The sequence below is a fragment of the Mustela lutreola genome, chromosome 3 (genome assembly GCF_030435805.1).
Source record: "Mustela lutreola isolate mMusLut2 chromosome 3, mMusLut2.pri, whole genome shotgun sequence".
Lineage (NCBI taxonomy): Eukaryota > Metazoa > Chordata > Mammalia > Carnivora > Mustelidae > Mustela > Mustela lutreola.
The window spans coordinates 197,148,063-197,163,433 of record NC_081292.1 but is presented as its reverse complement, the minus strand read 5'-3'; the positions used below and the strand labels follow the sequence as shown (position 1 = coordinate 197,163,433).

Here is a 15,371-nt window from a genome sequence, read left to right as displayed (position 1 = left end):
TACTGCATCTGTTTTAAGAGGGTCATATGGTTCTTACCCTTTCTTTTAATGTGGTATATCACATTGATAGATTTGCAAATATTGAACCACCCTTGTAGCCTAGGAATAAATCTCAGTTGATCATGGCGAATGATTCTTTTAATGTACTTTTGAATTTGATTTCCTAGTATTTTGTTGAGAATTTTTGCATCCACATTTATCAGGGATATTGCCCTGTAATTTTATCTTATTAGTGTAGTCTCTGTCTGGTTTTGGAAACATGTAATGTTGGCCTGATAGAGTGAGTTTGGAAGTTTTCCTACCACTTCTGTTTTTTGGAACAATTTGAGAAGAATAGGTATTAACTCTTCTTTAAAATGTTTGATAGAATTCCCCTGGGAGGCCTTCTATGTATGTTCTTATGAAGCATATTTAAATCACACTGTCTACAACTTTTTTTTATGGTTCAACTACCCTTTTTAAGACTGGGTATAGCTTTTCTCATCTTTTTAGTGATTTAAAGTTTCCTTTTAGTAGTAGAATAGATATAATAACTACAAAATATATTGAATTCCATTGTAGAATAAAATAGCTTTTTGTTTAGATTGCTGGACCCTGTTTTTTTATGGGTGCTATCCATAAAGAATTTGATTCCATTATTTATTTTAAAGGTAGTGCCATGCTCATTAATTCTACTGAATAAAATACGAATCTTTTGCAGTAGGGAAAATTGTGTATTTTGGATGTCAGTTACTGTTTTGTAATCTGGAGATGTCATTTACAAAGCCTTTGACTTAGATAATGCTGAACAGGGTGCTGTTTGAATAGGCATACACATGAGAAATAGTTCTTGATTTACAAAAGCATTTATTCCTTTTGGAATCTGTTGTTTGCAGTATTCTTGGTGGCTTCATGATAAGCCCCAAGCTTCTGATAATAAACAATTTCCCAGACCTTTTGGTTTCATATCAAGCTGATCTATGATTTTTCAACAGCCCACAATTATACAAAACTGTTTAAGTGTGCTTAAGAGCATTTTTTAAGTGGTTTTATCTCCTTCTCCTTATTTACTTCTGTAGTTCATTCTGGAGAAATCATTTGATTATCCTATGTTGATGATACCTCTAGGATTTAGATAGCCCTGTGCATTTGATTTACTATGTACCTGTTTTAATAATCTTATCTTTTAATATTTTGGAATAAGGAGCAAGCAGAGAATAATAGCTTATCTTTTGGGTAAACCTTCTGGCCATTTAATATGAAGTACGATTCAAAGATGACAATTGCTCTGAAGTTGATAAGATGCCTGTGGCATGTTTGTATTTTGTAGACAAAGGAAAGTAGTTGAAAGCTATCATTTTATTCTGCAGTTTGTTTGGCATAGAGTTTAAGGAGGACTTTTGTTTCTTTAATATATCTTATGTTATCAGATACTAGAATTTCTAAACTCAGACTTTAAGGGGAGCTGGGACACCAAAAGTATGTGAGTATGTGTTGGAGGATAATTCTTTTTTTTTTTTAGTATCATTCACACACAATATTCCATGAGTTTCAGGTGTTCAACATAGTGATTTAGATAATTCTTCCATGGTAACAAAGCAGGAACATTTTGTATCCCACTAACAAAAAGGACAACTCATACATAGAAACTGGTCCTACATTGTGAGCCCCTAGAGAGCAAGAGGTAAGCTCTTTTAAAATGATGGTGGTTGTCGAGCTCTGCATTGGGCTCTCTGCTCAGCAGGGAGCCTGCTTCCTTCTCTCTCTCTCTCTGCCTGCTTCTCTGTGATCTCCGTCTGTCAAATAAATAAATAAAATCTTTTTTAAAAAAATAAATAAAATAAAGTGATGGTTGTTGTGATGCCTGGGTGGCTCAGTCATTTAAGTCTGACTTCGGCTCAGGTCATGATCCTCAGGGTCCTGGAACTTACCCACATATTGGGGCTCAGCGAGGAATCTGCTTGTCCTTCTGCTCCCTCATCCTTGCCCCCACCTTGCTTGTGCTCGCTGTCTCTCTCAAATAATTAAATAAAATCTTCAAAAAAAGATAGTTGTTGGTTTTTTCTGCCTAGAATAAAAATAGTACATATTAATTGTAGAAAATTTAGAAAATATATTTACAAAAATTGCTCAAAGTCTTTAACATGTTAGTGCATTTCCTTTTAGTCTTTTTCTGTGCATAGTATTTTATGGTAAAACATATATAAAACATAGTTTAACATAAAATATCATTAAACCCATGTCAAGAAAGAGAACATCCCAGATGACCCCTGTGTTGTATCTCTTCTTAATCACAACTCCTATTTCCTTCATAAAGATAGCTATTACTCTGACCCTTAGTGATAATCATTTCCTCACTTTTCTTTATAGCTTCTCTGTTTTCTATTATATCCCCAAGTTTAATGTAGTTTAATAGTTCCATTTTTTGAACTTTATATCAGTTAAATCATAGCGTCCTCTCTGGTCTCTTGATCCTTCACACAATATGGTGTTTTAAAATTTGTGCTATTGAGTAAAGCTATAATTCTTCTGGCAATTTTTGTTTTGTTTTGTTTTTTTCTTTTTAAAAATATAATGAATGCAAGTCACTTCCATTGCTATGTAGTATTCTATTGTGTGGCTATACCATAACTTACTTTTCCATTCTCTTGCTGATAAATATTTGGGTTGTTTCTAATTTTTGTATACTATGAATAAATCAGTTATGAACATTCTTGAACATATGTCCTAGTTCACATGAAATTTTCCAACGTATATAACTAGGAGTAGAATTGCTTAGTCATTGTGTATATGTATCTTCAGCTCTCGTAAGTAATGTTAAACTGTTTCCAAAGAAGTTGTGCCAATTTGGACTACAAGCAAAAGTATATGAAAGTTCTCTTTGCCAACACTTTTGCTCATAATAATTTTTCATGGGGTTTAAAAAAGGGAATTAAAAATATAATCCATCATTACCAAATAATTGGAGGGTTGGAAAAATATTCCAGTGTCTTTCTGCTGCCCAGGAAACAGATGGGCAAGAGCAAATTGTCTAAAATAAGATCATAGAAATAAACACAAAGGTGTCACTAATTATCTTAAATGTAAATGGATTAAGCAATCCAGTTAAAAGACAAAGATAATTGGATTGATTTTAAAACATGAAGATAAACACCATATACACAAATTAACTCAAAATGGATTGGTAACCTAACTATAAAAAGCTAGAAACATAGAACTTTTAGAAAAAAACATGGGGTATATCTTAATAACCTTGGATTTAGTAGTGAATTCTTACATATAACACCAAAATTCAAACGACAAAAGAAAAAATGAACAATGTGGATATCATCAAAATTAAAAGTTTTTGTGCCTTAAAACACATATCAAGAAAGTGAAAAGATAGGCTATATGTTACAACATGGCTGAATCTTGAAAACATGCTATGTTAAAGGAAATAAACTAGACACAAAAGAACAAATATTACATGATTCCACTGACATGATATATTAATAGCAGGCAAATTCATAGAGACAGAAAGTAGATTTGAGATCTGGGGGCTGGAAGAAGGGGAGAATAGGGAATTATTTTTTAATAGTTACCAAGTTCTCATTGGAGTGATAAAAATATTTTGAAAACAGGTAGTGATAATGATTGCACAGTGTTGTAAATGTTATTGATGCCATTCTTTTTACAATTATGGAGTGGTTAAAAAGGTAAATTTTATGTCTTATATATTCCTCACAATTTTTAAAAATCAATAATGTAATATTTCAAAAACCATTGATTAAATACTTTAAATTTTTATTTATTATTTATTTCCTTTTTTGGAGAGGGGGAAGATGGGGTAGAGAGAGAGGGAGAATCAAGAGAATCTTAAGCAGGCTCCACACCCAGCGCAGAGCCTGACATGGGGCTTGAGATCACGACCTGAGCCAAGACTGAGTTACACGCTTGCCCAACTGAGCCACCCAAGCGTCCTGAATTATACACTTTAAATTAATGAATTGTATGTTGTATGAATTATATGTCAACAAAATATTTTTAAAAGACTAATAAGCCTACTACTGTTTAGTTATAAGAGATACATCTAACACATAAGGATACAGAAAGATAAACAATAAGTTGATGGAAAAAATATTAGCTATATTAGTATCAGATCAAATGGACTTTAAGAAAAACATTACCAGAGACAAGGAGGGTCACATTTTAAAGACAGATATTCATTTAACAGGAAGATAGGACAATTGAAAATTTGTATACAGCTAGCAATATAGCTTTGAAATATATGAGCCAAAAATGGATACAACTAAAAAAATAAAGTCTTAATTATAATAGATTTTAACACAACTTTCTAGTAATTGATAAGCAGTCAAAAATTTAATAAACAGATATGCCCTACTCAGTTAACACACAGAAAGATGTTCACAAGCTTATTTTTAAAGGCAATGAAGTATAAACAACAGAAATTGGGGTCTTAAAGAATTCTTAATGATATAGGACAGTGTTAATTGAAAAGAACCAGACCACAAAGTTGGATTTAGTAATTCCAATCTTGTTTAAAGTATTATCTGTAGATTGGAAAAATACTTTATCGTTGATTTTAAACACTTTGACTAGGATGTACATCAGTAAGATTTTCTTTGCATTATCCCTGCTTGGGGTTCACTGATCTTAAATCTATGGTTGGTTGGCTTTCATCAGTTTCGAAAACATTTTGTGCATTATCTCTTTGAGTGTATCTTCTATACTATTTCCTGCCTCTCCTACTGTGTTTCTAATTAATGTATATTAGGCCATTTGATACTGTCTTATAGATACTGGATTCTCTATTTTTTCCTCTCTCTTTCCTCTTTGTGATATAATTTGGATAATCTGTTGATGTGTATTCGAATTTGTTGATTCTTTTGTCAGTGGTATCTTTTCTGCTGATAATCACATCACAAGAATTCTTTAGGTCCACTACCATGCATTTAATTTCTAACAATTCCATTTGGCTTTTTTCTAATTTCTCTATCTTATCTGACATTTTCCATCTGTTCATTCATGTGTCCACTTTTTCCACTACCATTTTTTTTTTTAAAGATTTTTGTTTATTTGAGAGAGAGAGAGAGAGAGCGAGCACATGAGCGGGGAGGAACAGAGGGAGAGGATGAAACAGAGTGCCCGCTAAGAAGGGACCCTGGTAATGTGGGGCTTGGTCCCAGGACCCTGAGATTGTGACCTGAGCCAAAGGTAGATGCTTAATTGAGTGATCCACCCAAGCAGCCCTCCACTGTATTTTTAACACACTTCTCATAGTTATTTTTTAAGTCTCTGATACTTTCATCATCAGTGGTTGTTTCTGTTGAGGACTTCCTTTTTTGACATTGAACCATATTTTCTTGCTTCTTCACATCTTTTGACTTTTGGTTGAATAATGAACATTGCAGATAAAAGAAGAATAGAGTGTAAAATAAATATTATTTATGTTGAGAAAAGCATACACCCTGTTTTGTCAAGCTACTATAATGAGGGGCTAAATGAACTCTGTTAGCTGAGCTTTATCTGGGCTTTGTTGTTACCTCAGTTTGATTCATTTCATTATAGGTTTCAAATGCTCTTAGGGCAGAAGGAACCTTCACCTCAGTAGGATTTGATATCAGTGCTTAATAGGATTTCTCTTAGCTCTCCTTTGCCTTCACTCTTTGGTAAGCTCTATACTCTGGCACTTCAGGAAAGAGCTTTCTCAACTTTAATAGCCCTTACCCAGCCACAGGTGGACCCTGTTGTAATCAGTGAAAGCCTGCATGCCCACAAGGTTTACGTTAGCTCTCTTGACCTATTCTCAGGCTTTAGCAGGCCTTTTGTACCTACACATAATGGGGTTCTCTCAGTTTTCGACTGTGACTACTTGGTAGAGGCCTATAGAAAAGAGTTCGTAGGTATCTGCAAGCCCTTTTGGTGTTCACAGTCCCTAGGTGTTCTTAGCTATCTGCTATCCAGTACTCTTATGCCTTAAGAATTTGTTAAATGTTTAGCTGTTCCCTTCTACCCACATCTGTGGGTGGTGTCCTCTTCCACTAACTGCATTACCAAGGATAAAAGCAGTTTTAGGTCTCTTCTGTCTTAGAAAGGGGTTGTCACATACTAGCATCTTAATATATTGGCTTCTTTGTGTCCTTAGCTCTTAATGAACTTTAAAGAAAAAGCTATGATTTTGTAGGCTTATTAGGTGTCTTGTTAGGTGTCTTGGCTTATTATTAGGGTGGAAATAAAATTTGTTTGCATCTTTTTACACCCTAAACAAAATTAGAAGTAACTTTTTTCACATTTTAACATATGATGTATTACTTCACCCTATAAAACTTATGTCGACACAAAAATCTATATACGAATGTTTATAGCAACTTTATTCATAGCTGCCAGAATTGGAAGAAACCAAAGTGTCTTTCAGTAGATGAGTGGATAAATGCTGGTACATCCATGCCATCCATGGGATATCATTAGCTGATAAAAAGCAGTGAACTATTCAGCCACGAAAAGACATGGGGGAAACTTATATGCATATTGTTGAGTGAAAGAAGGTAGTCTGAAAAAGCTACATAGTGTATTATTTCAACTATATGACATTCTGGAAAAGGCAAAACTATAGACGCAGTAAAAATATCGGTTGCCAGAGTCTTGTGGGAGCTGGAGGTGAAGAATGAATAGGTGGAGCATAGGACACTTTAGGTTAGCAGAACTACTCTGTATGATACTGTATTGGTGAATACATGGCATTATGCATCTGTTAAAACCCATAGAACTATACAGCACAAGGAGTGAAAGCTAATGTAAACTATGGACTTTAGTTAGTATATCAATAGTGGTTCATCAGTTGTAACAAATACACTACACTGTATCAGTCTGCTCCAGCAGCCATAAGGGAAGAAAAATAATTTTTCTTCTACCCTTCTAGGTTCTTCGCTGAAGGTGGCATGTCCCCTATACCACCATAATGAAAAGACAGTGTAACAGGAGAAAAAGAGGTTTAACAACATATACACTTTCTGCATACATGGGACATACCCAGGAAAACTGAGTAATTCCCTAAAATGGCCCAAGTCGCCACCCCAAATATTATCTCTAGTTAAGCCAAAGGAAGGGGGGTGGAAAGGAGGTTAAGGTAAGACCAGTTACGGTAGGTTACTAGGAAAAGCACAGTAAACAAGTATATGTTTGCTGTGCACATTTAAGTCCATGCCTTCTCTATTGATGAAGGTTGCTAGAGTTTTAGTCATTTTCCTCTTTAGGACAGAGAGGGAGATACCTTACAAATGGAGATTTTCCTTATAAATGTAAATGTCTCTTACAAAAGGGCAACTTCTTATTTTTCAGAGTTTCTTCGGTGTTCTTAAAAATACCCAGCTCAAGATAGTCATGCTTATTTTGGGGGTACTGTATTCTGCTATCCCTCACAGCCACAACAAAATAGAATTGACCGTGTTGCTTAAACAACAGAAATCTATTTCCTCACAATCCTGGAGGCTAGAAGTCCAAGATTTGGGTGCTACCATGGTGAGGTTGTATTGAGAACTCTCTTCCTGGTGTGCAGATGGCTGCTTTTTCACTGTTTCCTCACATGGTAGAGACAGAGAGAAAGCAAGCCCTCTGATAGCTCTTCCTATAAGGCCACTAATCCTGTCATAAAGTCCCCACCCCCCTGGCCTCATCTGAACCTCATCCCAAGGGACCCATCTCCAAAAATCATCACCTTGTGGGTTAATGCTTCAACATACGAATTTTAAGGGATCACAGTTCAGTCCATAGTACATTTTGTTTATTCATTCATCAGTTTATGAACATTCATATTTTTTTCACTTTGGGTTATTATAATTAGTGGTACCATGAAAATTCCTGTAGAAGTGTTTGTTTGAATACTTGTTTTCAATTCTTTGGGGTATGCCTAGGAGTGGAATTGCTAGGTCTTATGGTAATTCTATGTTTAAATTTTTGAAGAACTTCCAAAATGTTTTCTACTGCATTTAATGATAATTTAAATCATAATTTTTTTAATTGTAGCCAGCCCAGTGTGTGTGACTTGATATCTCATGGTAAATTGAGCTTTTATATGCAGCTTTCTTCCTATAATTTTGTATGTTGGAAGTAGGTACAATTATCATTATGTTGAAGTCTATTAAAATCCAAAAAGTACCAAAGAAAAGCCAAATAACTTGCTAAATGCCACTGAGAGAGTGGTGTTGAATCAAGATTTAAAACCAAATGTGATTCCAAAGACTGTTCTCTTAAATATTCTATTATTCTGCCTGAGCTGTTCCATGATATAATAGATATTCAAATAATAAGCACAACCAACAGGTGTTTCAGTGTTGTAAATCTGTATAAGATCATTTGTGTGGTTAAAAATATGAATGGATCAAGAAGATGTGGTATATATACACAATGGAATACTATGCAGCCATCAAAAGAAATGAAATCTTGCCATTTGCAACAACATGGATGGAACTAGAGCGTATCATGCTTAGCGAAATAAGTCAAGCAGAGAAAGACAACTATCATATGATCTCCCTGATATGAGGAAGTGGTGATGCAACATGGAGGCTTAAGTGGGTAGAAGAAGAATCAATGAAACAAGATGGGATTGGGAGGGAGACAAACCATAAGTGACTCTTAATCTCACAAAACAAACTGAGGATTGCTGGGGGGAGGGGGTTTGGGAGAAGGGGGTGGGATTATGGACATTGGGGAGGGTATGTGATTTGGTGAGTGCTGTGAAGTGTGTAAACCTGGTGATTCACAGACCTGTACCCCTGGGGATAAAAATATATGTTTATAAAAAATAAAAAATTAAAATTTTAAGGACTATTGTCAAATAAAAAATATATATATATAATTTGCAATTATCACAGATTTATTATTAATTTTTCTTTAATTTCCTTTGATGCAAAAACATTGATTTGACTATATATTGACACAGGCTTTCTGTCAGTATTTAACAAACTACTGAAAAAAGATGACTCTGTTTTTAAATTTGTCTTATTTTAGGTCCACCTCATTCATTTAATCGAGATGAGACAATAATCATTGCTTTGGCATCAGTCTCTGTATTAGCTGTTTTGATAGTTGCCTTATGCTTCGGATACAGGATGCTGACAGGTAAAAATATTACCTTTTTTCCTATTGTTTATTAAATACACCATTTAATAGGAATCAGTTTTCTCCTTTTTAAAAATCTCTGCGCTCCCATCCTTATCTCTTCGCAAACATTTTTCCTAGTTTTTGTGAAAAGTTAAAAAAATGTCCAAAATACCTCAGCTTCAATGATTATCACATCGATATATTATCCATAGCCCTGCTTATCACATCTTTCTGAGGTAGTGGGTTATTTTGAAGTGAATCACATATATCATTTATCTGTAAAAAACTTTAGTATTATCTCTGAAATATAAGGACTAACCACAATACCATTTTTCACATCTACATAAATAAATAAGTAATTCTTTAGTATCATCAACTGTCCAGTCAGTTCTACTTAACTTTAGGTTTGATGAGCTTTTTAGGAAATCCGTACCCATTCATTCATTTGAATAACTTTAATAAAACCTTTAATGTTTCTGCAATATTTTAAACAAGGTCTGTTGTTGGAATTATCTCCCAAAATTCAGCTTTAATATTATTATTCATCATTCTTCATTTATAGATGGACTCTTAGTTTAGTAAATAGTTTTACTCTTGGTGACATTGGGCATAAATCTTGCTGCCTTCCCTTTTGTAGCTCTTCTTTTTAACTAAATGTAATAAAAAAGTATAATAAAGATCTTCATTTTAAGAGAACCATATCTTGGTAACTTCTTTTTCCCACTTTTATAGGAGACCGTAAGCAAGGTCTTCACAGTATGAACATGATGGAGGCAGCAGCATCAGAACCCTCTCTTGACCTGGATAATCTGAAACTGTTGGAGGTAAGATTGTTCTTAGATATTATGGGCTGTTCTTTCTGCTGTCGTAATATATCTGAGACAGTAACTTGACTCACTTACTACATCATTCATCCATTTATTCCACTAACATTTATTAACTATCAGCTTAGTGCCAAAGCCTATTGTAAGCACTGAGGATATAGGAACAGTACAGATAGTCTCCTTGAGGCTTATATTCTTTTTTCTTTTTTTAAAGTTTTATTTATTTGAGAAAGAGAGCCGGGGCGGGGCGGTGCAGAGAGAGAGGAGAGATAGAATCTCTAGAAGACTCCTGCTGAGCTCAGAGCCCTTGCACCGTGGTGCTCCATCCCAGGACCCTGAGATTATGACCTGAGCAGAAATCAAGAGTCAGCCAGCCACTTAACTGACTGAGACACCCAGGCTCCCTTTGTGGTTTATATTCTAGTGGGAAAAGAGTCTACAAACAGGTTAAACAAATAAATGTATATTATTTCTAGTAATAGTAGTAAATGTTATAGAGAAAAGTAAAGCAGATAAGAAGATAAAAATATGGAAATAGAGTTGGTAAAGAGAGTATATTTAGAAAGGAGACAGTATATTTAGGAAGGAGATGATCTTTGAGTAGAGACTGCATTGATATGGGAATAAAGAGATGAGGTTCTGAAAAGAATATACTTTCAAGCAATCCATAATATATGCCTAATGAATATTCCTTGTCTTTGCATATATTATGTATTTTTATAGGTACATGCAACTGTTATGTATTATGTTGGATTTAATTTTCATTTCGTAATATCTCAGAGCCTATGTTAAAGTCTTACCATGATGATTATTTTTATGATCATTACTAGAATAAGTAAACTATGATCCCCAAACTAGAGACTTTTTTTTTTTTTTTTTTTTTTGTTTACGTGAAAGATCTTTATTTTCTTTTGAGAAATATTAAAACATATAAATTATTGTGCAGTTCACTAACACAATGAGCGCATGTTGGCGTTAACTTTATAAATAAAAGGCACTTCTGGCACAATCACGGTGAAGTAATAGAGACAATTTGATAGTTATTCATCTTACAACCTTATAATATTGCTCATTTCACATTGTTCTTTCAGTTTGCTTCAAAGAATTGTTGCATTTAAAAAAAGTCAGTCCCATCATGAAATGTACTTCTGTTAATTGACGTATTTTCATTTTTTTTTTACTGTTAATAACATCGCCAGTGAATCACATCTAAGAGACATTTTTAAATATTACCCTTTAGTCGTACACTTCACAGTGTCATAAGAAAGTCAAACTAGAGACTATTAAATAATATATATGATAGATTTGATTATATAAAACATTTTAGGAAACCTCTGTTTAGAAGAAAAGTACAATACATAAAGTTAAAAGATTCCAAAAAAGCATTTCAGCACATGAAAAAGAATTGTTCAAGAGCTGGTATAAATCAATAGTAGAAACAATCCATAAAAAATGGACAAAAAACATGAAGTGCCAATTCACAAAGGAATTAAATGTAACTTTTAAACGTATAATAAAATGTCGAGTTTATTAAATTAAAAAAATACTAATTAAAACCATAGAATATTATCTTGGGCTGAGTAAAACACTCCCAAACATTGCTGATTTAACTATATATTGATACAATGTTTCTAAAGGGCATTTTATCAGTCTGTTATAATTTTAACCTAGAAATAGTGAATGAAATATAATGAAAATCCTTAAATAAATGATAGTAAATTCTTAACCTGTTTCAGTAAAGTGAAAGAAATATCCAGAAGCCAAAAATGAAGATGCACATGGGTTGCATTTTGCTGATTTTATTTTTTTTTATTGTGTCCTGGATATTAAGAATGTTATATTGTGGATACCCTATGTTCTGTTAGGCAGTTCTTTCTTTCTTTCTTTCTTTTTTTTTTAAATTTTTTTTAAAAAAGATTTTTTTTTTTTAAGATTTCATTTATCCATTTGACAGAGAGAAATCACAAGCAGACAGAGAGGCAGGCAGAGGGAGAGGAGGAAGCAGGCTCCCTTCGAGCAGAGAGCCCGATGCGGGACTCGATCCCAAGACCCTGAGATCATGACTTGAGCCGAAGGCAGCGGCCCAGCCCACTGAGCCACCCAGGCGCCTATCTTTCTTTCTTTCTTTAAGATTTTATTTATTTATTTGAAAGTGGGGGGGGGGGCACCTGGATGGCTCAGTTGGTTAAGTGGCTGCCTTCTGCGCAAGTCATGATCCCAGGATACTGGGACTGAGCTCTGCATCCGGGTTTCTGCTCAGCGGAGAGCCTGCTTCTCCCTTTCCCTCTCCCTGCTGCTCTGCCTACTTATGTTCTCTCTCCATCTCTCTAATAAATAAATAAAATCTTAAAAAGAGAGAGAGAATGAGTGAAAGGGAGAGCATGAACAGGGAGAGAAGCAGACTTCCCTGCTGAGCAGCAAACCTGACATGGGGCTCAATCTCAGTACCCTGGGATCATGACCTGAGCCGAAAACAGACACTTAACCAACTGAGCCACTCAGGTGCACCCTGTTAGGTTTTTCTAAAGTGTGTTTGTTTCCTCTGTTTGTTTTAATAGGCAGTTAACTTGGTTGGATATGCTGCAAACTCATCTCTTAGGTAAAAGCTCAAAATCTCAGCACAATTATTTTATCTTTAGCTGAAATTGGTCTCGTGTATTTGCTAGGTTTCCCCCTCTCTCACTCTCTTTTGTGGGATTCACTTTCCAGAATCTGTGGTTGCCCTTAATTCTGTCCTCTGGTTCCTAGGGCCAGAATGATTATGGATTTTCTATTACAGTTCTAGCTCCCCTGCAGAGTGTTCTTTCAGCCTGCTCTCAGACTAAGAGATATAAAAATGGGTAGTAGTTCATCCTAGGCATTCCTTTCTAAGTGTTGACTCCCAGAATCTACTTCCTTTATGTTCATTCTCTAGCACTTTCAGATTTCTTTTTAAAATTTTGTTCAGGGGCTCCTGGGTGGCTCAGTGGGTTAAGCATCTGCCTTTTGCTCAGGTCATAATCCTGGGGTCCTGAGGTTGAGCCCCATGTTGGGCTCCCTGCTCAGCATGAAGTCTGCTGGTCCCATTCCCTTTCCCCTCTCTCTCCTCGTGTTCCCTTTCATTCTCTCTCTCTCTCTCTCTCTAATAAATAAATAAATTTTAAAAAATTAAAATGAAATTTTGTTCAGAGTTCATAGTTGTTATCTGTGGGAGGTCTGGGTGTGGTAGGACCTTCCTGAGCCATATGAGATATGGAGTTTATTAGTTTCTTGACATTGAAGTAATTTAAACTATAAGCAAGAGAGAGCTATAGTCTACATTTAGATTTATACTTTTCTAGAAAATTTGATTTTTCAGTTGTGATATGAATTAATATCTTGCTTTCTTCAAAACAAATTTATAGCTGATTGGCCGAGGTCGATATGGAGCAGTTTATAAAGGTTCTTTAGATGAGCGTCCAGTTGCTGTAAAAGTGTTTTCCTTCGCAAACCGTCAGAATTTTATCAATGAGAAGAACATTTACAGAGTGCCTTTGATGGAACATGACAACATTGCTCGCTTTATAGTTGGAGATGAGAGAGTTACTGCAGATGGACGCATGGAGTATTTGCTTGTGATGGAGTATTATCCCAATGTAAGTTCTTTATAAAAATTAAAGTGACATTTATATTAGCTGTCAATCAAATTTTCAGGACTACTGCTCTGTAAAGCACTGGTGGTTTGCAACTGGTTATTAATGGTCTGCAGTGAGATAAGGATCTCACATCAGAATGTGAATCAACTAAGTCACTGGTTAACTGTTTAATTCATCTGTCTCTGTCTCTTTCTCCCTCTCAGCAAGACTTTCTCGATGAAGGAAACAGTGTTTTGATTGACATTCATTCTGGTACAAGCTCCTTATCCCTGTCTGGTTATAAATAGTTTGTAGAAGAGTACCTTGAGTAACACTGACACATATATATTTATGAAAGCTTTCTGTCTTATACTTGTAAAACAAAAAAATATAATTTGTATTTGTACTTGTAAGAGATACATTGTGAAGAAAGAGTCTAAAAAACTTTTTTCTATCTTAATTTGGTAAAGGAGCATTTAATGTGAAATAACCTTTTATACTTTTTAATATTGGAGAAATAAAAATTAATAATGTTTAAATTATCCTTTCATTCTCTCCTCCCCTTTCTACTCATGGAAATGTCTCTTTTGAGATATTGAAATGTCATAGTTCATGAGATATTCATGGACTCCTAACCTACTTAAAAACTTTATAAGGCTGTTGCTAATTTATCTTGTCCTGTACAGGTAAATTAATTCCATTTTTTTTTGTATGTGTGTACTTTTTCCTTTATATAGGGATCTCTATGCAAGTATTTGAGTCTCCATACAAGTGATTGGGTCAGCTCTTGCCGTCTGGCTCATTCTGTGACTCGGGGACTGGCTTATCTTCATACAGAATTGCCACGAGGAGGTAAAACAATGAATAGAAGACGAATGACACCCATATAGGGTCAAAATTCACAAAGGGAAATTTTATTCATATCTTCAAACTAAGAATATATTTTATTTAATAGCAGATTTATTATTAAACAGCTGTTTGAAAGATCTGGCATGATGAAATGGATTTGAAATGTAATAAGAATAAGAAAAAGAACTTAAAGACTCTAGAGAGGTGATGGATCTCATTGAGATTTTTATTAGAGCTCTGAACACCTTCTTAGAAAAGATACATGCATAGTATACTTTTAAGAATGCTCTTTTGATTCTAATGGTTCACAGACCTTTTAAAATCATCATGCACTTAGGTTAAAAACCTCTTAGCTTAAAAACCTCTTAGCTAGGCTATACTACATTTCCTTGCATTTATTTGCTTATTTAAATGAAATACAGTGCATTGCCAATTCTTTACTTTTAACATCATATGGACTTTATTCTGTGGTTGGTCTTGAGTATAAAACCTGTGTGTATAATTCAGTGTTTCTTTTTTATAATTTTTTTTTTTTTAATAATTCAGTGTTTCTCTTAGCTAGAATTAGGTTTGGTCATATCTGTCAGGGGAAAATAATAGGCTTTAATAAGAATGGAAATTTTTTCCCATGTAAGAATTTAGAGAGAGGTGGTCTAAGATTGGCTTGGTAGCACCATAGAATTATTGGAGCCTTATTATTATCTCTTCCATTATTCTTTATATATGGCTAACGTTTCCAAGGTCACCTCATTGTCCATCTTGCTATATATCCGCTAATTAGTAGGAGAAAGAAAGGGAAGGTAGAAGAAATTATAGCCTTCTGTCTCCAGAAGTCCTACTCTTCTACTTGTGTTTTATTTTCCAGAACTTAATTCACACTTAACTACTGCATTTATCTTCAAGAGATGCTGAAAATACAGTTGTTATTATTATTGTTGTTGTTTTTAAGCTGAGTGTGTTGGTATCTCAAATAATATTGGATTCTATTACCGAGTAGAAAGAAGAAAATGCATGGTGGGGATTTCAT

General features: G+C 34.5%; 1 protein-coding gene across 2 annotated transcripts in view; it reads left to right on the top strand.

The window, feature by feature from the left end:
- BMPR2 (bone morphogenetic protein receptor type 2) overlaps positions 1-15,371 on the top strand; it is a 208,936-nt gene that overhangs the window by 145,894 nt on the left and 47,671 nt on the right. For both annotated transcript variants that reach the window (XM_059168380.1, XM_059168381.1), the window contains exons 4-7: positions 8,986-9,096; positions 9,811-9,902; positions 13,286-13,516; positions 14,233-14,347. In XM_059168380.1, coding sequence (XP_059024363.1) covers positions 8,986-9,096; positions 9,811-9,902; positions 13,286-13,516; positions 14,233-14,347 — 549 coding nt within the window. The remainder of the gene's footprint in view (positions 1-8,985; positions 9,097-9,810; positions 9,903-13,285; positions 13,517-14,232; positions 14,348-15,371) is intronic.